Here is a 27,015-nt window from a genome sequence, read left to right on the forward strand (position 1 = left end):
TGTGCTGTCAAATGACGCTCCTTTTACTGCGCCAACGCTTCTGAAAGTTAGAGCCGTAAACACGTTTTTATTGAGGGGGAGCTCGGGGGGAGGGCTGCCGACTGCAGCGTTAACAACGCTCTCCCTTCATTTCGGAGCGTTTCGGAGGCGTCCCGTGGCCGGCACGGGCACGGTCCCAGCCCAAACCGAGGCTATCCTTCCCCTCTGGTGACGGCGGGTGAGACGGCCTCGTCTGAGCGACGCCCCTCATGCCTCAGCACCCTCGCCTGCCGCACGCACGGCTCTGAGGGACATTACATCAACGCCCCCCCCCCCCCTTCCCCACCACCTCGGTCTGCAGAGGGAAACTGACAAAATGGAGGTGACCGAGAGTGAGCGCCGCGGGCTGCGAGTTTGCGTGTGCGCGCACGTGGCGAGTCGGGCGCAGGGAAACGGGCACGGGCGCCGAAAAGCTGCGAAGCGCTTCTCCTTCCAAAAAGTGGCCGCGCCAGCTGCCCTGCGAGGCAGAAAACGCAGCGAGAGACATTTATCTGCCGAGAGCGCAGAGGGGCCGGTTTTACGGTGCTGGCGCTGGCCATCAGCGCCGCTAATGAAACAGCACAGAGTGATGAGTGGCAGCAGCAGCAGCAGCAGCGGCAGCGGCGGGGCACTGCAGAGAGACTCCATTGTCCCGTTTCCACCCCATTGCACACCTCCCCCCCCACCCCCTTCGGTCCCCCTCCCCCTCCCCCGCCCCGCCTACAGGAGACCAGGGCCCGCTCGCGGGGACGGGATGAGGGAAGAGGCGCCGAGGGCCCGCGAACAATCGCAGGAAGGAAGGCGGAGCGGAGCAGTGAGAGAGCAGCGCCGGCCCAAAATAACCCAACGTGCAGGGAGGGGCTCCCCTCTCAGGCTCCGAGAAGGAGCGGCATTCTTCCACCCTCCAACCCGCTGTAAACTTCTCCTAATTGGATTTTTCCCATCAGCCAACAGGCTTCTGTTACGCAGACATTTCTGCTTGATGGGAACATACAATTTTGCCCTTGCGTCAAATGCCGGGGAATACAGCGGCATTAATTATGCTCCTGAATCATATTCAGGAGCATAACAATGGGCTAAGAATAGTTATTTCTCCCATTTGCATTTATCTCCAGGGGTGTATTGATTATTTTGGGTGAGGTTTGAGAACTCATTTGGATACACAGTGTGTATTCAGGGCAGTTTTTGCAAAGCAATAAAAATGTTTAGAAATACTTCTTTCGATGTTGCAATCCAATACTGTTTTCGTATTTTGAAAATCCTCCCAAAATTGGCATATTCAGTAATTTACATTTACATTGAGAAATATATATTTTTTAATTTGTACTGGAACATTTTACAATGAAGACACTGAGTAGGAATGTCACCTGGAAAAAATTAATGAATTACCTTTTAAATTATCCCAGATTACTGTCAATTATGTCCTCTAGCAACTGAGACAATTAATTCCCAGTCTTCACTTTCATTTGCTATGAATAATTCTGTATACCAACACTACAAATATGAATATTCTATTAATATGTGTTAGTGAGAATGTTTGATTAATTAAGCTACGTTACATGAGATGTAGAATCTAATTCAAATTTACTGAGGTAAATTTGACTGATACAGAGATCAGAGATTCAGTGGCTGAGAGAGTACAGTGAACCTTATCAGTGTAGAGAGAGAGCACTCTGGCACACATGTGCAGGTCACTCAAAATGCAGCAGTCAGGCACACGCGTATGCACGCATGCAACATTGCTAACACACAGTGCTCAAAAGGGCATATCCATGCACGTACTCATGTTTGCATGAATATCACACTCTCTGCACTTCCGCTGCCCGCCCTTACCACACACCAACAATCACTGTCGTTTCTTCAACTCGGCTGCAATCAGAATTGTCTGTCCTGGCCTCTCCGTTCGGTGTTTCTTCAGCGAACAGATTTAGCTCAGAAAACAAATCCGAGACCTTTCATTTCAACACTGGGATTTAAAATGGTATGGAACGGTGTAAATATTATGAGTTTCCTTTGTTCCGTTCCCGGTGCTTCCAGGTGAATGGGGGGGGGGAGGCCTGAGCGAGACATCCATGGAAAGACGAGGCTAAATTCAGAAACACTCACATCCTGCCAGGCCTCCCGCCTCTGGCCTGCTATCTAACAATAAATCTCCTCTCTCTGACCCCATAACCAAATACGCTCAGTTATCATCTTACCCTGACCTCAGCATCTCAAACATGCCCATTTAAACTAAAACATTTGAGCTGAATTAAACATGACCTGTACCCACAGGCTTCTCAGAGGCTCTGAAAGCTGCTGACCTTTCTGAACGATCAGGCTTTTCGCCCGTGGCTAAAATACCTCGGAGTGAGTTATTCAAACAGTGAGACATTGTGTTCTATTCTGAGCTAACGTTTTCAATTTAATTCCCATTAACGACTTTAACCCACTAAAACCTAACAAGAATGACCATTTTCTCTCTAAACACAGAAGTATTCAGCCGTGTGAGGATGCTACACCAGTGCCAGTGATTGTGGGTGTGTGAGAAGGGAAAGGGTCGGGCTTCGGTGTTGTGTGTGTGTATGTATAGGTGTGTGTGTGTCTGTGTGTGGGGCAGGGGGTGTACAGAGTGGAGCACAGCCAGGGCCCTGCGTGCCCCCTCCTAATGATAAGGTTCAGAGCCCTCGACCCGCTTGCACCTGCACACTCACGGGACACACTGTCGGCCCCCGGGGGCACCCCCGGGCCCAGCCTCGGCTCGGGAGGGGACGGCAACAGAGGATCCACTATGATGTCTAAATCAGAGACTTTCCACGGGCCGGCGGGCTTTCTCACACCGCGCCCCTCGGTCTCTGCCGCCCCGAGAGGAACACAAGACCGACAACGAGCATAACACACAATCAAGGGAGGGAAAAACAGGAGAGGAAGGGAAAGACAAAAGAATACAAATGACAAGAGGTTAGAGGAGGAAACTGAGCAAGAAAAACTTTAAAAAAAAAAAAAAAAAAACAAGAGATCACTTGAACAAGATTCAAAATGATATAGGGGAGAGATAAGGGAGTGTCAGGGTTGAGGGTTGTCTGGTGGGTGCCGGCTCACTGGCGCCCCCTAACAGAGGGTAAGAGGCACTACGCATTCTAAAGTATTGGCTTCAGCTGCCCTTTTTCAGACTATGTATTGAACATGTCAATGTTTTCATTAAACAAGGTGTTTTTTTTTTGCAGATGCTATACATTTTAAAGGTGAAAAAAGACTTACAAAAGCAAGTGAAGTAGTGTAAATTAATTCATTTTTCAAAAATGTTAATGTGAAATTCTCCGTTAGGGCACAGTACCTTTGCAAAAACAGAGCCAGCACTCCTTTCTGCCCTTCCAATACCTTAATCAACATCAATAAACTAGGCCCATTATATCACTTCTAGAGGGTAATGAGATGGCTCAAGCGGGATTCTGAGTTATTAACATGTAAAATATCAATTAGCATACCAATTAAGGCTCGACCTCTACATATCCCTACAGACCCTTGCAGTGTATCTAGGTGAAGAGGCATGCGGAGATGATAGATCGACAGGCAGAGAGAAGCGGATAGGAAGCTGGGTGCTGAATGAGATGAGCCGTAAGGGGACAGCACAGGCAGAAGCTGACCTGATTTGGAGCGGGCGTGGTTGATGGTGGCGGTCACGCCCAGCGACTGCGGCTTCAGGGGGTCGGGGGGCACCGCGTAGCCCCCGTCCTGCCGGCCGGGCACCGGGACCTGGATGTAAGGCCCCACCGCGGCCACCCGGCCCGAGCTGCCGGGGACCGGCTGCGGGGAAGGGGTCCCGTTGATCCTGTTCAGCTGCGGGGAGGAGGGAAGGGGGCCAAGTCAGCTGCGCTGTTCACACCCGGATCAAACTCCTTCCTCGCAGTGCACAAAACCCTCACCCTAATGACAGGTTCAGAGGGCACACTTTCCCTTTTAAACCGCGGTAACGGCATCCTGACAGCTGGCCCGCTCGGGCTGGCAGAGCCGTGAGAGGGTGCACTTAACCAGCTGGCCCGTTTGAGAGCAAGGGCTGCACACGGGCGAGGCCGGAAAGCCTGAGAGCCCTTCACCACCTCCCATTCACCCAACCTCCCGCCTCTGTGTACGACACGTCACACCGCCTGAGCTCTCATCAGAGGAGCACAAGTGCTGCTGTGGAAGAGTTTACAGCTCTCCACACAAACGTCTTCCCTGTGCACTCGCCGACTTCCCTGAGAGGGCTGACGATGAGTCTGGTTTAACTGGGGCCTGTGACGACCCCTCCCAGGAGGTCACAGGATCAGTGTATACGCGCTACCATGGTGTAAAAGTGTGTGGGTCTTTCTGGCGATGAAACAGAGAAAGCCAGAATTGTCTGTGCAGGCAGGCTGTCTGTTTAGAGTTGATGTGTATGTTTGTGTTTGTGTGTTTTTGTGGTTTGTGTGTGTGTGTGTGCGTGCGTGTGTCTTACAGGGACGTTCTCTTTTTGACGTGCCTCGGCTTTCTTCTTGTAGAGCCGCTCACGCAGCTCGTTGATGCGCTTGTCCATCAGCGTCACCTCCATGTTGCGCTTGTTCAGCAGGTCCTTGTGCTGCTGCAGCTTGCTGTTCTGCTCCTGGTTCAGCTTGTTGCGGATCTGCGGGGAGCACAAGGGGGAGGTCAGTCCGCCTGGGGGGTCACACACTCCAGCCACATATACACTGCCGGACTTCCAACATCAGCATCCGTTACCCGGATAAAAGAAAGGAAAGTGCGGAAAGATATCCATAACAGGAGTATCTCAGTTAATGTTCTTGGCTGGTTGAGAGCCGTTGACTCTGCTCCAATCTAGTCTACTGCTGTTATACGTCTACCTCTGGTGCAGTGCAAACTATTGCACTTCTGTACACTTCATGTCCTCCATTTGAAAGGATTTTTTTACTGAATGCTGTAACACTCAATAAAACCTGACAAGTCCAGCACATATACCTATGAGTAAGTACACAGCGCTGTACACTTTATACTTTATTTTATCAGGAGGTAGTGCTGCAGTAAGCAGTTATAAAGCGCGTCTCGCTGCCGCAGAGTTACCTGCAGCTCCTGGTAGAGCTTGCGCAGCTCCAGCGCGGCCGTGCCGGTCACCTGGCCGCTCAGCGTCTGCAGGCCGTTCAGCTTGCCCCTGCGCAGGTCCTCCAGCTGCTGCGTGAGCTGGTCCACCTTCAGCACGGCCGACTGCAGCTCCTGCTGCTTCTCCTGGAACATGCTGTTGATGTGCTCGATCTCCGCCGCTGTGGAGGGGCACAGAGAAAGTGGGTGAGTGGGGGACGCGTACACGGTCACCATGCCACCATTTGCCACCCTTAGGCTTTGGACCTGGCTCAGTCCTGCTAAACTGGGCAGCAGTGTGGCGTAGTGGTAAGGAGCGGGGCTTGTGGCTGAAAGGTTGCTAGTTTTATTCCCTGCTGGGGCACTGCTGTTGTACACTTTGGGTACAACAAGGTACTTAACCCACAGTTGCCTCAGCAAATATCCAGCTGCAAATGGATACAATTCTAAGTTGCTCTGGATAAGAGCATCTGGTCTGCTAAACGTCAACAGTGTAATGTAGTGTAATGTAATGACAAACCAAGCACAGGGTAAGAAAACAGTGTAGCATACTGGTAAGGAGCAGCGCTTGCAACAGATTGCTGGTTCGATTCCAGCCGTGGGCACTGCTGTTGTGCTCTCCAGCTAAGTACTAACCCACAATTGCCTCAGTAAATATCCAGCTGTATAAATGGACAGAACTATAACCTATATAAGTCGCTCTAGATAAGAGCATCTGCTAAATAATAACAACGTAATGTAACCTACTCTGATTCTTCGTTTGGTGGCTACCTTTCAGCCACATGACTATTTGATGTAGCAGGCACACAGGTACACACAGGTACATACATACACAGGTATTTACAGGTTAACATCTTAACATGAAACCCTCCAAAGCAGTGACAGTGACACGGATTAACCCTTTCAGCCGTCCGACGTGCAGTTGAAAGCGCTCCCGCCTGAGTGAGAGGGAAGGGAAAGGCTCGGCTCCTCCGTCTGAGAGGGATAATGCGGATGACGGCCGGGGGGCTTTGTGTCCCCTGGGCCACGGACCGCTAATCCTGACCCCCGGGGGTCTCAGCCTCACCACGGGCCATGTGACCGGCCCAGCTGGGCGCGGGATGGACAGGGTCACGGGTCTCCTCGTGACCAGCCAAATAGAACGGACTCGTAAATCAGGTGCGTGCGCCACACCGCTTACTCAAAAGCAGCTGCTTACTAAAGAAATCAATACCAAAAAGGCATCAAATGTTCTGTACTTCTTTCTCCAGGATTAAAATTGAATCTGCCTACATGTAATTTAAGATGTGATGTTGACTAATGAGTGTGATAGTGTTTTAGGAAAAATACACATATAATATTACACAGGTTATTTGTTACTGCTGTGCTGACTGAGCATAACATTTCCATTTACCTGATGCAAACACAACCGCTAGGCTAGAAAGAACCTGAATTTGTGTGCGATTTAATCAATGGTGCACAACCTTCCCTACATTCATTAACTACATAAAAACAAGATAATGGCAACAGGAAACCTTTTGCTAGAATGCTTCAATGCATTGATGAAAGTGGCTTCAAACTCCTGCACTATGCATGTGCACTTCTGCACAGGTTGCTGTGCTTTCCTGGAGTATTAAAGTGAACTGATTTCCTAAATACAGGACTGCTTTCGCAGCAAACTGTGCACATCTGATTTCTGATCACAAGTCTGTGGCACTAACTACTCGGTTACAAAACCTGTGTTAAATAAAAACAGCCAATTTCTACTCTTCATTCTGTGAATGTAGTCAACACTACTCTTCGTCATTTCCTCAGTCCAGGCTATTCTGAGGGCAGGAGAACATCCCAACAAACTGTTAAATTCCCCAAGATCATCTGAATGATGATTAAAAAAATCAACAACCTCCCGAGCAACTGTGGCATTGTTCGCACAGCACCAAAATATGATTGTAAGTCCTTCCTAATCATAATTTAACCAAGAGCACCCAGTTACAGGAGTCAAGTTACATGAGGGAGCAACAAACACAGTCATAAGTCCTGCCAGAAGTAGGTAGCAACAGCAGTTGCTAATGCATCTGCACAACTGGATAGCGCAGCTGACTACTGCTAGCAGCTGCACAGCGGACATCTGCTCAGCCACATGTAGTAGTTGCCCTGTGTGATGCTGAACTGAGATACTGAGATATGAGACGCTAAATTTCCATCATTCCATCATTAAGGCATTTCTTACCAGCAAAAAACATTTAGCAATGAAGACGCCAAAAGGCATCTCTGATTCCTCCCTGATATTAACAAGCATTACTGATGCCATGTTTGACTAACGCATCCATCTTAACTGAGGTGAAATGAGAGCGAATTCTGCTTCCTTGAACACAAAGGCAGTGTTCTCGCTAAAATCATACGTGTGGGTGTAACCTCAAAGTTGCTTTTAATAACTTTATCTTCATATTACACACAAGACAAATAACATCCAGCAACCCTCTCCACCCACAACCCCTCCCCTTTTCATACCAATCACACCAAAACCCCATCATCCCTTCCCTGCTGACCATTAAGTATCAGGTGTGATCTAACACACAATGCCACCTAGTGCTGTTTGTTACTGCGGCTGCGGACCCAAAGGAGCTGTGTGGGAACAAGGCCTAGCTGACCAGGCCAGTGAGAGGAGCCCACATGCTCTATATCCGCTGCTTTTATGTAGGGCTTGTGGCCTAAATCCAATGCTGGAGCGTAAAGCCTTGTTTTCTTTCATCATCACATGAGGCAATGGGAACGATTGTGTTTCGGGTGCAGTTGGTAAATGACGGGGTGGGAGTGTGAACGTGCGGGTCTACGTACACAGGTTGCCATTGATGACCTTGCTGTAGTCCACCTGGCCCCGCATGGCCCGGATCTTCTTGAGCTTGGCCTCCTGATTGTCCACCCGCTCCTTGAGGCGCTGCAGCTTCTCGCTCTCGGACACCGCCTGCTGCTGCCGCCGCTCCTGCTGCTTCAGATAGCGCAGCCGCTGCTCCTGCGAGGGGGGGGGGGGACAGGACACCTCCGTCAGAGCCTCCGCGCCGACGACACACAACGGGAGGGGACCGCTCGGGGCGGCAGCGACGGGGGCAAGAAGGCCAGAAGCCTTACCCCGTTCGCTTTACGCTGACCTCCTCTGAACCTGAACGAGCTGAGCTGTGTGGGGGGGGGAGGCGTGCGATGACTCAACGCTCAGAGACACGCAAACTTCCAAGCGCAGCCATTTGACCCAAACACGCCGTTTCTCTCTCACTCACTCAGAAACTGATTTCAAAGCGCAATGGCTTTGCCTCAAACAGACACGCAAAGAAACACACGCACCTCCCCACTCACGCTGCATTTGACAGACACACAGAGCTATCCTGAGGTAATCACCCATCAGTGTTTACAGATATTTGGCCTTTAGAATTAAAGTCAGCTCAGCCCAAGTGTTACAAACTGCTGTTGTCAATAAGCTAGAGACCCTGTGTCGGTGTTTTAAATCACAGCAGCTGACCACGGTTAACATGAAGACACATGCCACACACTGCCTCTTCTTCTGTCTGAATAACCAACATTTTGAAAAATAATATTTCCTGGCTGATGCTTGATATCCTGTGTCAAAATTTAATGAGTTTTGCCTTAATTTGTGATGTGACTGGGCCCACGCTGTGAGAGTTACTAACATGTCTTTTTTCTTCACAGCTCTCTCCAGGTACTAGTATGTTTTCCAGTCACCATTTTCCATTCTTCATCAATTTGACATATTTTGAGATTAATATTTTAAGTCTGAGCCTTACATTTGCAGGATGTCTTTCCTTGTCACAAATACAGAAACTTCCAATATTAAATTACCACACATAAACAAAATACCACTGGGCATTAATGCACAACGCTAAAATAAACTGCCATGAATGAGTTTTATGATTATGAGGATTTTGATGAGGTAAACAGCCAAAACACATTTGACAATGAGTCAACTCTAAGAGAATTACTGTATCAATATCGAGAGAAAAATCTCCACGCAAGCACACGAATACTTACAGGTTGAGCGAATCAAACGGTATCTGCTGATTGGAAGATTTTAAGGTTAAAGTCTGGTGGAGAGTGAACAAATACAAAGCCAGATGGGAGAGCTGGCCCTGGGGTGTTGACTCGACAGAATGCTGTGTTTAATGAGAGAGAACAAAGGCAGGGCTCCACAGCGAGGCTGCCCGTAACGCGCAAGCCGCACAGGCCCAACAACAACAACACACACAGAGATACACACACACACAAATACAGACACACACAGGCACACACACCCAACCAGTACAAACACAGAATAATCCTCAAGACCCACCACCACCAGTGCAGAACAACACAGGCACACACACACATTCATTCACACACACCCTGAACATCACGTGAGGCCCACCAAAACCAAGGAGAATTCCCTGCTCTACCCCTGATGCACGCTGGGCTGCTCCAGTATCTGAAGTGAGATGCCACATTTTCTCATGCTTCACTTGCTAAAAGAACGAGGCCATCTAGAATGCTGTGATTTGCTTGTGCTCATCACAGACTATAAATAGCCGCAGTGGCAATATTCTCCTGGTGACTGGGGCTTCCTGATATTAAACACTCAGGCTTTTCCAATTCACTTTGCTGGGCTACGGTCATCATATCAACAACATTTTAATACTGAATACATTTAAAGATAAAGAATTCCCCTCTCCCGTTAAATAAGAAAAACAAAAAGAAACAAAAAAAGTCATTTACCTTCTGCCAGTCAGTCTTGGCTCGACTGATAATGAAATCCAAATAAAAACCTTAATCCACTCAATGTTCACGGACAATGCTTTAAAAAGGAGCTTCCAATGAATAGCGCAGAGAAAAGCCAAAACAGTCAGTTGAAATAATGTTTTAAAAAAACAGACTCAGAGCTGAGTTCCCTTGAATCCCTGAATGCATTGCCCGTGCGAGAATTCTGGGCACTATAGGACACAAAGTCCTTTTTCACAGGAAATGACTGGCTGGGTGTGAAGGGGTATAGCCCCCCCCCCCCCCCCCAACCCTTTTCGGGTAATGTCCTGTCCTCCTCAGACCTGCGGCCGCCCACTTCCGCACCAGCTGCTGCTTCCTCCTGATCTCATTTCCTGTGGCCAGTGAGTCCCTTCCTGCTGTTGTGCGAGATCAGCTTGGTTTCCCAGAGGGCAGCACTCGGCCACTGACCTCTACACAGCTGACCGCATCGGTAACCATAGCGAGGATCAACAGCAGGGGCTGCAATCAGTACACGCAAGGAACCCAGCGCTACCTCCAAAGCCATCAGCAGTTGGAGAGGGCTCTCCCAGGAGCATACGTCAAAGTGCACACTCCGCCTTGCTGCCTCAAGCTGTCAGTGGGTGTCACAAGCTCTCCCCTCCGGTGTCAGGTGAAATATCTACATCTAAATGTGGGTTATGTTGTGCTGGGTCTGCAGCTGGCTGAAGGAACGTGAGGTCGTATGACTCCAGGTCATTGCGATAATAGGGCAGCTTACCTTGGCGACGAGCATCTGCTGCTGGGCCTCTATCTGCTGCTGCTGCCGCGTGGCCATCTCCTGCAGCTCCGACAGGGTCAGCTCCACTCGGGGGTTCCCCACCTGCGCACACACACACACACACACACACACACACACACACACACACACACACAAACAGAGAGGGTGAGGTTAGTCCTGCCTGTCAGCTCCCCTTCCTTCTGACACGTTGGCCGCAGAGGAAAATGCGCGAGGCACGTTTCCCCTCACACGCTCTCTGGCAGATGACTCCATTAACCTTCCTGCTCTCTCTGAACAGTCAGACCTCCGCGGCTTTGAAACACTGCAGCCTGGCCTCAGAGATGGTTTAACCTCAAGTGTTAGCCTGGTGTAAGTCCGCCGTTATATGACAGGATGCCACCGACAAACAACAGCCTTGGCATTTCCTCTTCAAAACAAAACACCCTGAACGGGTCAGAACGGAGCCAGGGTGTGGTACTGATCCAGGGGAGAGGGCAGCAGCGAAGGCTTCACGAGCCGGCATCTGAGGAGGTGCCGTTGCTGCGAATGAACAGCTCTATCTGAATGGCTGCAGTAAAAAGAGCATCTCTTTAAACGGCACCAGACTTTGTGAGACAGCAGGCCTTGTACATCACCCTGTACAAGCGTATAAACGGCAATAATTGCAGCAGCAGCAGCAGCAGCAGCAGCAGACGGGCTGAACAGGCAGACGGAAAGCGCAAGCGGAGGAGTGTGCGCTTCTCATTATCGCTCATACCGGGGGTCTCTCTGCGAGGCCCATCAGCACAGCGTCTGCAAAAAAGACCTGCCAAAAGGCCACTCTCATTACAGCATCACCAAACTGCGAAGCGCGCCAGTCACGGGGGCAGTCTTTATTGATGTCGTCCCGGCGTTGCCCGAGAAGTTGAAAAACATTAATTATCTGAAAAACAAATATCTGAAAAAAGCAGATTTTTTTTTTTATTTGATCTGAAAGCGGAACTGGCTCGTTTGTGTTGCTTCTGTCCACACAAAACCTCTATGGGGGGGGGGTGGGGGTGGAGAAGGAGAGGAGGAGGAGGAGAAACAGATAGAGATAAACAAGAGGGAAAGAGACATGGTGGGAGAAAGAGAAAGCGTCATCGAGACGTGTCGACAGAGAAAGAGAACGATGCAGGGCTCGAACCATCACGTACGCTGCCCGTTGCCAGGCAGCCGGGGCGCTAACAACAACAACAACATGACGGCACAGGGCAACGATGACGAACACGGCAGCGAGGTCCAGCTGCCCGCCCCCTAAAACGGTCACGAGTGGCTTTTCCCCGAGCCGGCTGTCACATGGCGGGCCGGCGGGGTCAGCCATTACAGAGTGGAAATGCCCCGAGCGGACGAACAGGAAGGCAGCGGCATCGCTGTGTCCTGCCATTGTGAGGCGCCGCGGGCCCCGGCCACAGAGACACGCAGCTGCGCTCGGCCCTCCCCCCCCCACTGTCACACCGTCCCACCGCTGCCCAGCCGCTCATCTATGATGCATCGTCGCAGATACCCCTCCCCGGTTACACACGGGCCCAGCATGCTTCACCTGCGTCGGGAGCCTTTAGCTGCACTGCATATTTCATCGGGGTGCTCCTCGACCTGGTTTGTATTAGCACTATATTCCTTCTAGTCCTGTACTCCCAGTGGGTCTGCTTCTGTGGTGAGCATCATCATTTTTTGTGTGTGTACAGATACAGAGAGAGAGAGACACACACACACACACACACACACACACACCTGCACACAAAAATCACATACACACACATAGATAGACAGATAGATATTCTCACCCTCTGCTGTTCTTTTCTGAAATTTTCCACAGGCCACAGCGAGGTCTAAGCAGTAGGAGTATATATTTAAGTCTTGCTGTACAGAACATTGTGTGGTTGAAGCACTGCTGAGCATTGGCACCAGGCGCTCTCTAATCACGCTCTCTCCCCCTTGCTTCCTTTTCAATCAACCAACAATACTGAGGCAAGACACCAACTTCCGAAAAAAGCATACGATCGCATATACAGCGGCCTGCTTACATGTAACCAATACAACCATGTGGGTGCCAGTGAAAACAGGAAGGTCACCCACTGCACAATGGGAACCAACAGGAAATTCGTCCATTCCTGGAGGTTATGTAAGTGTGTGGGGAACCTCGCTGCTACAGGTGGGCAAGTGTTTTGTAACTCGACGTTGTCTGAGAGGTTTTGCAAAACAATTCCATTCCACTTTAATCACAACACCTCAGGCACAAATAATTTAAAACCCAAGATTTGTGCCCTCTACACAAGGTCACGGAAATTACGATTACCAGGACAATCACCTCTAAAAGAATGACCGGGCAAACACCTTTCTATATATGGACCAAATAATCAGCTTGATGTGTTCCACACTGAAAGTTCTGCTTCTGCAAATTGTTGATGCAATAAGCACAGATTCTTTATACATGGACAAGATCATCAGCTTGTTGCATGCCATGCTGAAAATGACAGCTTTGTCATTGTTGACGCTATAGGTGTTGTCATTTGCCGGCTCTTTAAGAACATTCTTGAAAGGGTTTGGCCTGAAACAGCATATCTATGGTCAGTATATGAGCACAGATAGTGCCCAAACCTCCTGTTACTAACCAGAACCTCCTAGACAGAGGAAAGAAAGAATGCAGAGGCTCAATATCTTTTCACAGTAGAATATCTGTGACTGTAGTCTCTCAAGACCTCTTCCACAGGTAGTCCAAAAGCGTGTCACAGTGAGCAGTACCCGGTTCCTGAGGTCATCTATGCACCGCCTCGGTGTAAATTGGAAATAGGATGTAATCTCATTCAAAGTGACAATTTCATTTTAATCCTCCAATCAACCTAAACTTCACAGTAGTTTGTGTGCCAAGAGCTTATGGGGGTGACTGGGCACTGACTTTGTTTTAAGCCATTGTTAGGCAAGTCTCAAGGTAAGGAGAAGTTGAGCACAACACTGGAAATTGCCCATCACTTGAGCACTACCCCCCATGATATAGAATTTCTGCCATTTCATAACAAGCCACACAGGCCTTGTTATGCAACTTCCACTCATCAAAGAAAACAAAAGAGACTCGATTATTGTACGTGTTGACATTTAATATCCACTGTCCCACATACTACTGCTGATGCAGCTCTCAGCTCGCTTGGAGACCAGCACATACACACACACGCACACGCACACTCCTATGAGACCAGGATTCTGCAGTGGAGAGGAGCATTAGGTCACTCGCTGCCAAGGGCTGAATTTATTATAGATTCTCTCATGACACACATTGTGAACGTTTCTCCCATCCACCCTCCCAGGTTTGATTTTCAAAGTCTTATTTACAGTAACCGATGGTGTGATTAGTTTCACAAAATCCTCTTTGTCTGTCCACATGACCACTGAAACAGACGTCTCTCTTCTGGACAGATTTAAGTACCTTCTTAATCCCCACGCCCCAAAATCCGGAACTTCCATTAATATGGGCTGGGAGGGTTTAAGAATGACAGGACTTCAATAATAAAGGATATACTTTTTTTGTCAAGCCAGTGGGTATCAGAGTCCACTTAGCAGACAAAGCAAAGAGCACTAAATAGGTCATCGTGACTTCATTAACGAAACACAAAACCATGGCAATCACGTCTCACTTGCCTGGTTATGTCTCCCAGCAGATGGAGGTTTGGCAAAGCCATGTGAGGCCATCTGAGAGCCATGCGTGCCTGGTTCAGAAACAGGACCACAGTAGGAAAGGAGTGCACTGTGCTGCTCTGGCCTCTGCTCAAAAGGTGGTAGGAGGTGTGCCTTGTGAAGCAGCAGGCCCCGGCTGGGGTCGAGCCAGGATTCCCACACATTCCCTCACAAACTGCTCCCTCTCCATATCTGCTCTCTATTACAGACGCCTGCATTCTTTCCATCATCCTTTGAATCGTCACCCATGTACACAGTTTTACACTATTGAATAGAGCTGAAAAGGAACTAAGAGTATAGCAGTGAACACGGTAGTCACCTATACTGCAGCATTAACAATTGACAAGTATATCAACAGAGGTACCTGTGACAAGCACGCTATATAAGTTGTACTGTCTAAAGCAAGTCAGAATAGAGAGAGAGTGGAAAGTGCCCCTTTAAATCAATTCTTAAACCAACGCTATTAAATGTGTTGCTGCGGTATTCCCCTCTGATTTGGCCAAACTTCCAACCCCCAACCCATCCGTGTGTAATCATACTGCCTCATAATGGCGACTGGAGTACACACTTAAAGTGTAGCCCTGAAGACTTCAGCATAATCATCATAATGCTCCCAATTGGCTGGGTCTTCTAACTTTGTTTTGGTTATTATGTACACAGTCAGGGTTTTCAGACATAATGCACTAAGCTCACTATTAGCTTCAGTGCAGAGGCACATTTGCGTTTCTATAAAGAGACTATCCTGTGGAAACAGTACAAAACTCCTCATTTGCTGAAGAGATCTACATTCTGGGCAATGTTTATAAATAAAGTTAAATTTGAAATAAATACCATGAACAATAAAGATACCTTTCTTTCAGTTAATAAGTGGTGGCCCTTATTAAATACATTCACCAGAGCTGACATTCATGTTAACGATAACCACACAAACACTGTGTTATAAACCAGGATCCAAACAAGGCTTGTAAAGTTTTCCTCCCTGCAGGCACGCTGCCGACTCAGGTCATCCGCAACACCAAGATAACGGGCTGCAACACGAAAACCAGCCCCAGCAGTGACGATTAAAAACAGCTGTATTACCTGGTGAGCGTCCCAGGTTATTCTGCACGATCGCACCTTAATTTTGCTGCATTGTCCTTCAGCCGTGAATTCCTGCACAGCCTCTACATGCTTCCACTCCATTTTGCTGTCAAATAGTCATTCCTCTGAACCAGAAACCAGATATATTTGCGTTTTGGAGCACAAGAACGTGGCACAGAGCTATTTTGAACGAATGCACCTTCATCCGAACTTTCGCACCAGCTCCGTAGACGTAGGCGCTGAAGCTCGCCCGGCTGCGTTGCTCCTCGTTTCAACTGAACACAGTTTGTTGTTCTTTCTTTCCGTGTACGGTATCAATACATAAAGCCGCCCCTCTGCACTCATCAGCAATCAGTTAACAGAAAAGGCAAGTGGATTTTGCCGGCAGTCAGAGACCTAATCAGGGCTGGATCAAGCCAGCTGTCGGTTCCAATCAGCGTGATGCATTGCACTTTTCATTTTCAGCGGAAAAAAATGTTTACTGTAATGATTCTTCCAGAAATTCGGCACTATTGTTTCAACGACAAACAAAAGCGACAATAAAGGCGTGCGAGTACACATTTCAATAAATTACAAACGCGGTAATGAGGCGGTAATTCCATAATGCGGGGGTCTGACTTGGCTAGCGCTTAAGTTTTTTCCCCCCTCCCCTCACTACGGTTTTGTATCAATTTTGACGTGCAAGCACTTCTCCCACACGGAGCTCCCAGCTCTCTGGCCGCTGTGCACTCCGCCGTTTTAGCTCGACTGCAGCACGCCCACTCACTCCCCCCTCCCTCCGCAAAAACTCTCCCGTCAGCCGGTCCGCTCTGCGCCACAGTCTCTCGGACAGGTACAACTAATGCTCTCCAGATGTGCGGGATGTTTGCTTTCATAAGATCGCTGCACAATATCCAACATCGTGCCATCAGCCACTACAACCCCCCACGCAGACATTCTAATTCTAAACTAATAATTTTCAAAAATCTCCAATGCTCCTTTTTCCCCTTAGTTGCCCTTTGGTGAATTCCTTTTACTCGCCAAGCAAAACCTTTTCCCGGAGTTACACTTACAAAAAAGAACACCGACTGACGAATGAGCCACAAAGTGAAAAGCGAGATGGGAGTAATTTAAAAACTACACCAGAACGACCAACTCTAGACACTGAAGTTCCATGTAATAGCCTACCACCAAATTAATAATGACATACCTTTACAAGCTGAATGTTACATCGAGGTCTCACACAGTCCTACCACTAAACAAATCAATGAAATAAGAGCAAAGCAAGTTTGTAACACTGGCACACTGATTCTTTAACTGCTTCACACCCATGTGATGTTTCATTTACATTTGTGTCCTAAAAAAATATGGCAATAAATCCATATTATTATTATTTTCCCCGTGACCAACTCAAGATGGGTTTACAAAGAGTTTTTGTCCAGGAGTTGCCTAAAATAGAAGAGATACGTCTCGACCCTAGCCTGATGCTGCAAGGAGAATCCTGCACTAGCACGCCTTCATCCCATACACATAACTCACAAATCTGACCATAACTAATAGGAATGCGGAACTAATCCGATTTAAACTTCCTTTTCAAAACGTCAAATACATCGGGACAGCTGACTATAAAGCTTACAATATCCCAGTTTATAATCACTTTAGCGACAGTGACTAGCCGAACACCATATAAACAATGAGCAAGCATACATTCTGGTTTTTATAAAAGATAATAATACTATATGAAATTTAATACTATAGGCCTATTCTTGCGTTATAATAACACAAAAGTAATAGACAACAAAACATTACATGTAGCGCGTTTTAAGCGGATATTTGCCTCCAACAACCGTCCACGACTGAATAGTCAGTCAAAAAAAAACTAATAATTAAACTAATAATGAACCTAATTAATAAAAGAGACAAGTGAAAATGAGAAATTTCGGATCCAGCTGGGAGGGGTAAGGAGTAGGAGCACTGTGTAAGAGTCAGCACAATATCCCCTGGCACTGTGGCGTGCTGGAAAGAAGTCGTTTGACGACGAATATTCCATTAAACCCAATTCTCACAATGATTATACTCGAAAAGAGGCAACTCTGACAGAAGATGGCAGAACCACTTACAGCTCTCCAATATTCTCTTCATTCTGGAAATGAGAATTTCATCTGCGTGAAAGGGTTTTTACCGTATTTATTACCAAAAGTAAATCACTGCACTAATACTGCTGAGTAAGTTTTCCCGCCTGTGTTTTCTGTTATGGCTGCCATTACCGATTCTGTAAACCGCGATTAGTCATCGACGACCTCGCTAATTACCTCTCAGAATTATACCACCAGTCCTTCTGCAGACCTGCAGGGAAATTACGGAGTCTACTGTGACTCAACATACCGCCATTCTATTCTGCCAAGCGTGAATGTAATCAATTTCACTGCCGTCTCTTTATGGCTATCAATTCGCGCTCACCTCAATGGAAACACACACACACACACACACACACAAACATTGACACAAATTATTTTGCTTGACTATAATTATGTCTATAGCCAGGTTACTTGCTACACTACTATAAAACTAATATTTCCCCAGCTTCCCAATTTGATAAATTTCCTTCACTAAAATTTTAGAGGTTCAATTAACATTTCACAGTTCTATACAACAGCAAAGAAATTTCACAACAGAAGTTCTTCAAGCAGAGAAACACCCTGCTTCATTTTCAGAGCACACTCAATACATTTTATTTTCTGCAAATCATGCTTGCAATCCACTGTAATGGGAATAATATACATGTTTCTACACTTTGTAATATCAGCTGCTATGTAGACACATGTTGACACACCTCTTGTTTCAGTGGGATTGTGTGCTTTTCTTTGTTGGAGTAGAGGAATGCTCTTTCAATGTCAGTGATAGTCATTGTATTAGAACAGACAAAGCTGCAACACCGGGAGCCAGCACCTAATTACGGCGAATAGGACAGGAAGTCAGCCCCTAGGGCCTCCAAAGTTGGAAGAGACAGTGCATAAGTAAGCTAAAACAGAACAGTACACTACTCTAAAGACAGTGACACCCTGTCTAACTGGTCGGGGGGTATGGATTCCTGCTGTGTTACTGACGTTCAGGTAAATCGAGTTCCATCAAAATCACTTCACTCCTCCACAAGGACAGCTCATTTAAACACCAGTTCATGATCAATACCGTGGTAACAGGGCAGCGTCATGCTGGTTTAACAGGAGCTGTAAGAAGTTAAAGCTCCTGCTTTTGTGGCAGTACAAGTTACATGACACGGGTGGCGGGCGAGGATTCTTTAATGACAGCTGTGTCAGCCTCTGTGCTCTCACAGCGAGGGGTTCACAGCTCAGCATCACGCAGCAGCTGAGAGGCAGAGTAATAGAATGAAGATCAGTGTAGCACGGAGAACTGAATGCAAGCACTGTCGTCGATGGAGACCAATTCGATTAACCGGATAACCCCGGCTCAGGCCCGGAGGACACCCTCCCTTGAATTCCGACACTTTTCATCAATAAAACTTTGGCCTCTTGCGTGACCGAGGTCACGCATCAGCCTGCCTCCCAACTCCACTCCCTTTCCCGTGTTTTTCCTTTAAATAGATACGGTCTGAATAAACACGGGGCTCCAGCCCCGATGATGAGAGGTGGATCACATACCTGTAGCTGTCCATATGGACGCAATCATAAACGTATTTAAACAGCCATTAATACTCTGGACCACACAGTCAGACAAACCCACACTGGCTGGAAAAAATAAGGGTGGACTGGCCAGTACCACTGAGGTGCCATGACTAGCATTACTGCGGGATGCCTGGGGGAGATAGGCTATGAACTGGCGATGGGGGTTGAATCACCCACTTTCTAAGTGCAGTCAATAGACAGCGGTGCCGAACAACACAGAGTGTCAGCCCAACGGTCTCTGATAAATGACTGCAAATGGGGACTCGGGCTGGAGATCGGCACCCCTCCCAAACGCGGAGTCGAAAAGGAGGGCAGCACAAAAGAGGGCACTTACACGGCATCCATGTCGCTTCCAGGAGCCTGCGGGGCAGAGATGTGGTGTGTCACATGGAGAGGCGAGCACGCCAACGCGCGAGAGCCACAGACCTCTGCGCGCTGAACGCGTCACGCTGTATCTATGCAAAAAGTGCGAGGAATACCACAGCGCTAACGCAGGGGCGGCCACATTTTCGGGAATGTGGAGTGAGCCTCGACGGTCTTCATGCTGTAGCTCCAATTACCAGACATTTAAATGGCAGCAGTCAAAAATAGACTTCGAATGCAGCCACTGTATGGTGTACATATCTTGTTAGGAATCTGAAAGTTGTCTGGCACTTTGAATGTGCGTATAGCACTGCCCTGTATGGCGCGGCGGTGTCTCGTTATTGTTTCCACAGAGCTCCTGGGTTCCTCAGTTAAGCCCGTCGAGGGGACGGGTGTGAATGTGGTGAAGCCCTCTGTTCGTTGCTCTCCCCAGGTCTCTCAGTAAGAAGCCCCCCAAAACGACAGCTGTGCGCTGGGCCACAGGGTGTGGACCTGCCTGGGATGCCTCAGAGACCAAATCATTGATGCGCAGCGTCACAGTGGATAACCCTCCTGACCTCTGCCATTTATCCACAGGCTCGCTCACAGGAATACCAAACAGTCTGTCTGTGAGCTTTCTCATTACGTACCAAACGTCCCAGCTGAACCGAGCACAGTTGCGCCGCGGTCTCCAATGTTGTGCTACTTCACTCGGCTTTTTTCTCGTTTGTGTGACAGGATGGAAGGAGCGAGGCAGGGCTGAGGGACGAATGTGCAACAAGCGGAAGGAATGGAAAGAGAGAGGGATGGAGAGACAGGCTCAGAGCATTCAGGCGCCCACATTAAAAAGCCTTGGAGCGGTAGACTCGCCTGCCCCTTCCCAGCTCTCCCTGTCACCTCACAGAATTCATAGCTGAACAGGACAATGCTTTGGAGGGCTGTATGCACACACTGCAGACTCATAGCTGCTAAGTGAGGATGGGACCTCTACAACACACATACTCAAATACATGCAAACATGGTGCTCACCCTAATAAAACATCAGATACCTATGTCACACCGTGCACTCATACACCAGGTCTCCACTAGGCTGATGTCTGGAGGTCTTAGTTTGTTTATAACTCCTGCCCTCACTCATAACTCCCTCTATTGAATGGCTGCAGTTTCTTCCCACTCAAAGGCTGTCATAACATCACAGGTATACATTCACAAGTTAATCTCAGAAAACCACACAGAAGACTGAAATCTCTATTAATTCAAAATATCCTTAAAAGGTACATTCCAAACTGGACTTAAAATATTCAAATTCATTTATACATTTTAAAATGTAGAAATACATTAATAATTCAACACACAGCCAAAAACAAACCCCAATAAATTAAATTAAGTGACACATTGTAAAATTATACTGCTCTGTCTGTAGTGCTGGAAGGATCTTCCATCCTTACCTCAGGTTTGTCCACTCTCTCCCTCAGCAGTGAGAGTGAGTCCCTGCCGCGCGCGCGAGTGATCCGCTCTGAGCCTGTAGCGATGAAGGAGCCAGCGACAGCCGAGTAACGGCTCGGCGAGATGTTCACCGAGAGCCCTTCGCACGCATAGCAACGCTCGAGTGCACCCAGAGCCACTCACAGCCCGGCTATTCCACACAGCGGGGAGAGAGAGAGAGAGAGAGGTGGGACTCCTCACTCAGCGCCTCGCGTCAATCTCAGGGACAGGCCGGTGAGGACGGAGGAGGGGGGGGGACTCTCCACAGTTCGCACCCAGAGCAGGTGAGCCGCAGCGCTTTGGGGAAGAGTGCCTCGCTCGTCCCAGGCTCTGGGGCCATGCTCAAAGACTCCCCAGGGTTCAGCTAGCTAAGTGCGGGGCGCTTCCCGCCTTTTCCAGACACTGCCTCGGCACAGAGTGAGCGGCGGGCGGAGGAAAAAAAGCCCCACTCTGGCAAAGCCAGTGGATAATGATGGCAGTAATCCTCTTAAAGAGTTATGTCATGAAACTGGTGTAATCCTGAAAATTATAGAGGCAACTCAGTCCCTGATGGCAGGGCACACTTTGGGTTAACCGCCAATAACAGGTAAATGATATGCTGCCGTGTGAATACGCTTAGTGAGGAGCCATGAAGAGAGTCCTGTTTCTCAGACAGTCTCAGACAGGGGGTTGTTGACTGAGCTTGACTGCCCTTTTAAAGAACAAGACTACTTAACCGGTTCTCCAGGAGTGGCCCAACACAGTGACATCCAATTAAACAGTTATGGCAAATATAGCTAGCTGATTCTGAGCGCACTACTCAACCCCTTTCAGACCTAATTAAACATTAAGGAGACAATAGAACTGATTGTGCACAGCTTTTCTCCACCTTGAACAAAGCTGACTCGTTTTAACATTTGATAGACAGTTTTCCTTAGTTGCCACCTTATGGCTGCAGTGTTTCTGTGAGGGTATGGACGTATTCAAAATCTGAACAGAGCTTAAGAGAGCGTCCCTTCCTTGGCTCCAAGCATTTTGCAAAAGTTGTTTATGTGAATCAGAATCCCTGTGGACAGTGTTTAACCCCTCACTGTTTGGAGCAATATCCTTACCCTCTTCCCCAAACCTGTAATTTGGGCATGAAAGGAGAGATTTAGGATTGTTTGCCCTCTTTTTCCCCTCGTTGTGTTTGGTCTTGTCCTTTTCTGTTAAATTGTTGCTGCAACTGCCCCTCATCAAAACAGAGTCAGTCAGAAGAATGTTGGATTCTTGGGCACATTATTTGTTCTGCTGTTTTTAAAACGATGTCACATCTAGATCCATGTTTAAACAGACATAATCTGCTATTTGGTGTGTCCTATTATTCTTAGGTGGGTTGAGTGCATGGCCGCGCCTGGGTGCTATTTCAGGTATGTCTCTCACTAACTTGCTCAAGGGTGTAAACATACACGCACTCGTCACACCCCAATGGGCTCTAAATTAGCCACACAGCCTGAGAGGGTAATGTTGGACATGTGGGGAAATGGGGTCATGACACTATCAAAGGCGGAACAAAAAGACATTAACAGGACTCATTTTGGCGTGGCAGTGGCACGCCGGCTTACAGCACGAGGGAGAGACAGCGGCCCTAAAGGAATCATGTTCAATAACCTCCTTTCGTAATGGTAGGAGAGTGGCAATCATTCCCTGAGTCACCGAACAGCTCAGAGCTGTCACCGGGCCTTTTCCCAATCCCGCGGAGTGCTTTACAATAACAGCATCAGCTCAAGAGCACGTCCTTCACTGACATCAGATTTACTGAAAACAGGCAACACCATCTGAGTAGTTTCAGGCACGGCTCACCCTTCTGTGTCCCCTCTGGCTACCTCAGTTCTAACTCTACAATTCTGAAAAGATATATCTCAGAATATGAATGTACATAAATGCAACCACATAGACACACACACACACACACAGAGAAAACACACAGTCAAAGAAAAGTGATGTTCACATGACTACCAAAATGGGTTGCCAGAAGCTGGTGTCTAGCGAAAGGGCCTTCTACTCGTGCTTTAATGATTTCTTCCCCCCTAAGGTTAAATTAGTTCTGCCTGAGCAGTGTGTGTTCCCTCAGACATGGTTGCTCTCTCTCCTGTATCTGGGACAGATGGGGAGGAGCGGAGACGGGGGCTGCTGGGATAGCGGAGGGAGCTGTCAGGGATTTGTACAGTTTGTCACCGCAATTCTTTAACACAAGGGACGGCGAACCCAGGACACAAAAGAGCCGGTGCATCCTTTTTTGTGTAACAAACAATTACTCAACAAGACTTGTTGTTCAGCGTCACGAGTTCGCTGTGTTCAGTGTCCTATGATTAGAGGAGCCTTGGTAATGTGCAGGAATGAGACTTTCCTGGAACCCGGCTCACCCCTCACGGTTCATAAGGAGAAAATTAGAACGTTGTGCTGACAAGAGGAGGCCATTCAGCCTGTCTTGGCTCACGGTTCACAGGGCTCACTTCAATGTAAAACTGGTCACTCTAGGGTGTGGAGACAATGCAAAAGCCAGAGACTAGCCCTAACACAGACACATACACACATACACACAAGGCCAGGAGTGTCACCTTACCCCGTTCTCACAGTGCTTGTCCACGTTGACTCCATTCTTCTTGTTGGTCTGGTCCTGAGACTGCTGGCTTCCTGCAGGGCCCAAACAGGGAGATGTCAGTACACACTCAGCTTCAAAGAAAGCAGACACCACTACTAAAAAAATAAAAAAATAAAAACACTGATTGAGCACAAGAAGGAGACCGTAAAGGTGTGAGGGTGAGAAGAGACTGGTTGAAAAACAGGAAAGTGACAGGAACTTTAAACTGCCCTACTCTAAACTAAGCTATACATTTCTCCCGTCATTGTTTCAGACTGCCATAAGGAGAAAGAAACTTTCAGAGCTCCTTCATTTTATAATTGGAATGGAGAGGGGAAAAAGAGTTAAAAAAGGAAAAGAATTAGTCACATAGAGATGGAGATGACAAAGCAGCTTCGATTTCATTTTACATTTTTACCCACAAGTTCTTATAGCTAAAGTCGTTAGAGGCAATCATTTCCGCACCAGATGGTTTCCAAACAAAGCAATTGGGAGAGGGAAGGAGAGTAGCAGCCCGCAGGGCAGTGTTTGAAAGGGAAAGGGAGGAAGAGAGCAACAGTCTGCACAGTAGTGTTGGAAAGGGGGGAAACTAGCAGCCTGCTGGGCAATGTTGGAAAGGGGGCAGAGTAGCAGTCTGCGGTGTAGTGTTTGAAAGGGGGGACAGTAGCAGTCTGCAGGATAGTGTTGAAAAGGGAAAGGGGTCTAAAGACACAAGAGCCCCTCTAATCCAGGAGAAAAAGGAGCTTAGAGGAAGCCCCTGAGAGACACCTGCATAAGGAGCTCTCCTCAATAATCCCTCAGAGACCTGCTCAACACAGACACACAGGGCAGCGTGTACTCACACTGAGGATACAGGGCATTGCAAACACAGGGCAGTGCGTATGACACTGAGGATACAGGGCATTGAAAACACAGGGCAGTGTGTATGACACTGAGGACACAGGGCATTGCAAACACAGGGCATGACACAGGGCACCGAGTCCTGACACTGAAGACACAGGGCATTGAAAACACAGGGCAGTGTGTACTGACAGTGGGGACACAGCGTGCTGGCTAACGACATGGGGCACTGGGTCCTGAAACCAAGGACACAGGTGACTGAGGACACAGGGCAACATGTACTGACACTGAGAACACAGGGTGCTGAGTAGTGACACTGAGTACACAGAGAAGTTAGTACTGACACTGAGTACACAGAATTCTGTTTCCTGACACTGAGGACACAGTGTACTGTGTGCCAACAGTGCAGACACCCATCCTTGAGCCCGGAGCACAATGTCGTGACACAGTACATCAGGACATGCTTGTTAAAGCCCTGGAGGATTCACACTGGCCCATGTCAGCCTCACTGACTTCACTTCATATCTTAAGGCTTGACCTCCTCCTTGTCTGTTCCAAATGGTTTTTTTTCCACCTGAGAAAAGTAGCCTTTGGACCTGCCGAGTTAAACAGCAGCTCAGAGGTGAATAGAACTACTGAACAAAAAATATCCCTTACATAATGAGCATTGCAGTTTAAATTTGTTTACCTGAATGATAGGTAACAGACCAATGATGGATGTCTATAGTAAAAGCTTGAACACTAACTTGTCTGCTGGGCTCAATAAAGATGCTCAAGTGACAGCCTGTGGAATAATGCCGTGCACTGAAACTGTTTTTCTAATCCCTGTCCAGTCTGCTATAATGTGCATGGGTGTAACACACAATCTGATGCACGGTCACAACAAAAAAAAAAAAACCCACCAAAACCCACAAGAAAGGACCACTTCTTTACAGACAACAGCAGAGAGGCGAGCGAGTCTGTAGACAGTGGTGCTTCTGGATCACTGGGTCACATGCTGCACAGGGAAGATTACTGTCTTCTCTGTGAACATTAGCTGCAAACAGCAATCAATTTGCTGCAGTTTCTCCATTACCACCCTCCACTGAATCAGCCTCCGCAAACATCGCCGAGGGAGAGGGGAGCGCCACAAAAATAGGCACCGTCCAGGGAAAACAAGCGAGGTGGCTCAGACACACATGCACGGGCAGCCCATTTGGAGAGGCTGTGTTTTCAGGGACTTATTGTGATCCTGTCTGAAGCACTGGGTCAGCGCTATGTTAGTCCCGATTAGCCGCGGTGATGTCAGTCTCCACAGACAGCAAAACCACCGAGGGCAGCGGCTTCAAAGACAAGCGGGGGGCTGTTTGTTCACCGCGGCCATGTGACCCGGACCGCCTGTTTACCTACTGCCACTGCCGCTGCGGTCCGCTGTGCTGGGATTTTCTATGGGTTATTTAGTGAAAACATGTTTTTTGTCATCTATAAATATCCCCAGGTTCCAGTTTTTTTACCCCTTAATTCCCGTAATCCTGGACAGGATCATTGTGTGAGTAATCCTGTCAGCTGCACTAGAAATAACTGGCCTTCTGTGCACCAGCCCCGGTCTATAGCAGGGGAGACAGCACAATGAGGGAGTGACAGTGGCTCTGGTGGAGTGCGCCCGTTCTGGCCGTGCGCCCCCCCCTCCCCCTCCCCGGCTCTGTGGGGCGAGTGTTTTTTTTTCCTGGCCAGGCGTGCCAGGCGCGTGACTTGCTATTGGAGAGGAGCCATTTATGAAAACCCGGCCATTCACTGGAGGTCATCGCCGCTTACACCGGCGAGCAGAGGGGTCACAACCCCGCTGCCATCGACTTAGCCGCCCGACCAATCACCCCATCGCAGGAGACACGGGCATCAGTGGCCCCAATTTACCTCTGCCCACGTCCCCCGCCCCCCCGTCCCCCCGCTAGCCACACCCTGCAGGCAGACTCCAGGCTCCAGGCTCCGTGCTCCCTCCCAATCGCACCGGGCTGTGACTGGTCTCATACGCAGTCCTCAGGACAGGTCACCAACAGGCCCAATTATCCGCAAAGCTGATTAACCTTAGTTATGTAACTGGAGCTTGGGTGTGCAGAGTCAACCGCCCAATAAACGCTGCCAGACCGTCTCAGCCAGAAATGTGTCATGGAAAATATCGCTGCGCTTTTATGCCAAACGATGCCACAAAACAAAGATCCGATTCGAAACATTCTTCTGGCCTTGCAATGGCCGTTTGACAGTTTTTTGATATACCTCCACTTCGTGGATTATTACATTATATTACATGCATTTAGCAGATGCTCTCAAACAGTGCGACTTCCAGCACAATAGAACTGAAGTGTATCCATTCAAGTTGAATGAGCAACAGTGTCAGACCAGGGAAACAACACTCCCAGGCCAATGAGTGCGAGGACTACACTGTTCAAGCCCTGCCACAAGTTAACTTGTGCAACCTGACTAGTTGGTATGGATCAGCTGTGTGGCATGTTCCTGAGGATGGTGAGAGGGTAAGAGGAGGTGAGGTACTAGCACACACACTCACCCTGGTCACTGCTCTCAGCCGGCGAGTCCTCGTGGCGCAGGAAGAACTTCACCTCCTGCTTCCTGGGGCCCCACTTCTGCAGGTGTTCGTACATCATATGGTCGAAGGGGATGGCTCTCTCTGCAGGGAGGAGAGAGAGAGAGGACTCCGTCAGTTTCCGCAGCAGCCAGGTACGCTGACAATC

At 48.4% G+C, this 27,015-nt stretch overlaps 1 protein-coding gene across 6 annotated transcripts in view; it reads right to left on the minus strand.

Moving 5' to 3' along the window:
* ppp1r13ba (protein phosphatase 1, regulatory subunit 13Ba) overlaps positions 1-27,015 on the minus strand; it is a 60,918-nt gene that overhangs the window by 5,542 nt on the left and 28,361 nt on the right. For 4 of the 6 annotated variants that reach the window (XM_036541890.1, XM_036541887.1, XM_036541888.1 and 1 more), the window contains 8 exons: positions 26,832-26,951; positions 23,432-23,502; positions 10,589-10,690; positions 7,906-8,080; positions 5,074-5,270; positions 4,475-4,639; positions 3,645-3,837; positions 2,712-2,852 (listed from right to left, as the gene is read on the minus strand). In XM_036541890.1, the coding sequence (XP_036397783.1) occupies positions 2,712-2,852; positions 3,645-3,837; positions 4,475-4,639; positions 5,074-5,270; positions 7,906-8,080; positions 10,589-10,690; positions 23,432-23,502; positions 26,832-26,951 (1,164 nt within the window). Of the gene's footprint in view, positions 1-2,711; positions 2,853-3,644; positions 3,838-4,474; positions 4,640-5,073; positions 5,271-7,905; positions 8,081-9,825; positions 10,018-10,588; positions 10,691-23,431; positions 23,503-26,831; positions 26,952-27,015 lie in introns of those variants that run through there. The other 2 variants (XM_036541886.1, XM_036541891.1) reach the window with 2 other exon arrangements.

This window comes from Megalops cyprinoides, chromosome 12, assembly GCF_013368585.1.
Source record: "Megalops cyprinoides isolate fMegCyp1 chromosome 12, fMegCyp1.pri, whole genome shotgun sequence".
NCBI lineage: Eukaryota > Metazoa > Chordata > Actinopteri > Elopiformes > Megalopidae > Megalops > Megalops cyprinoides.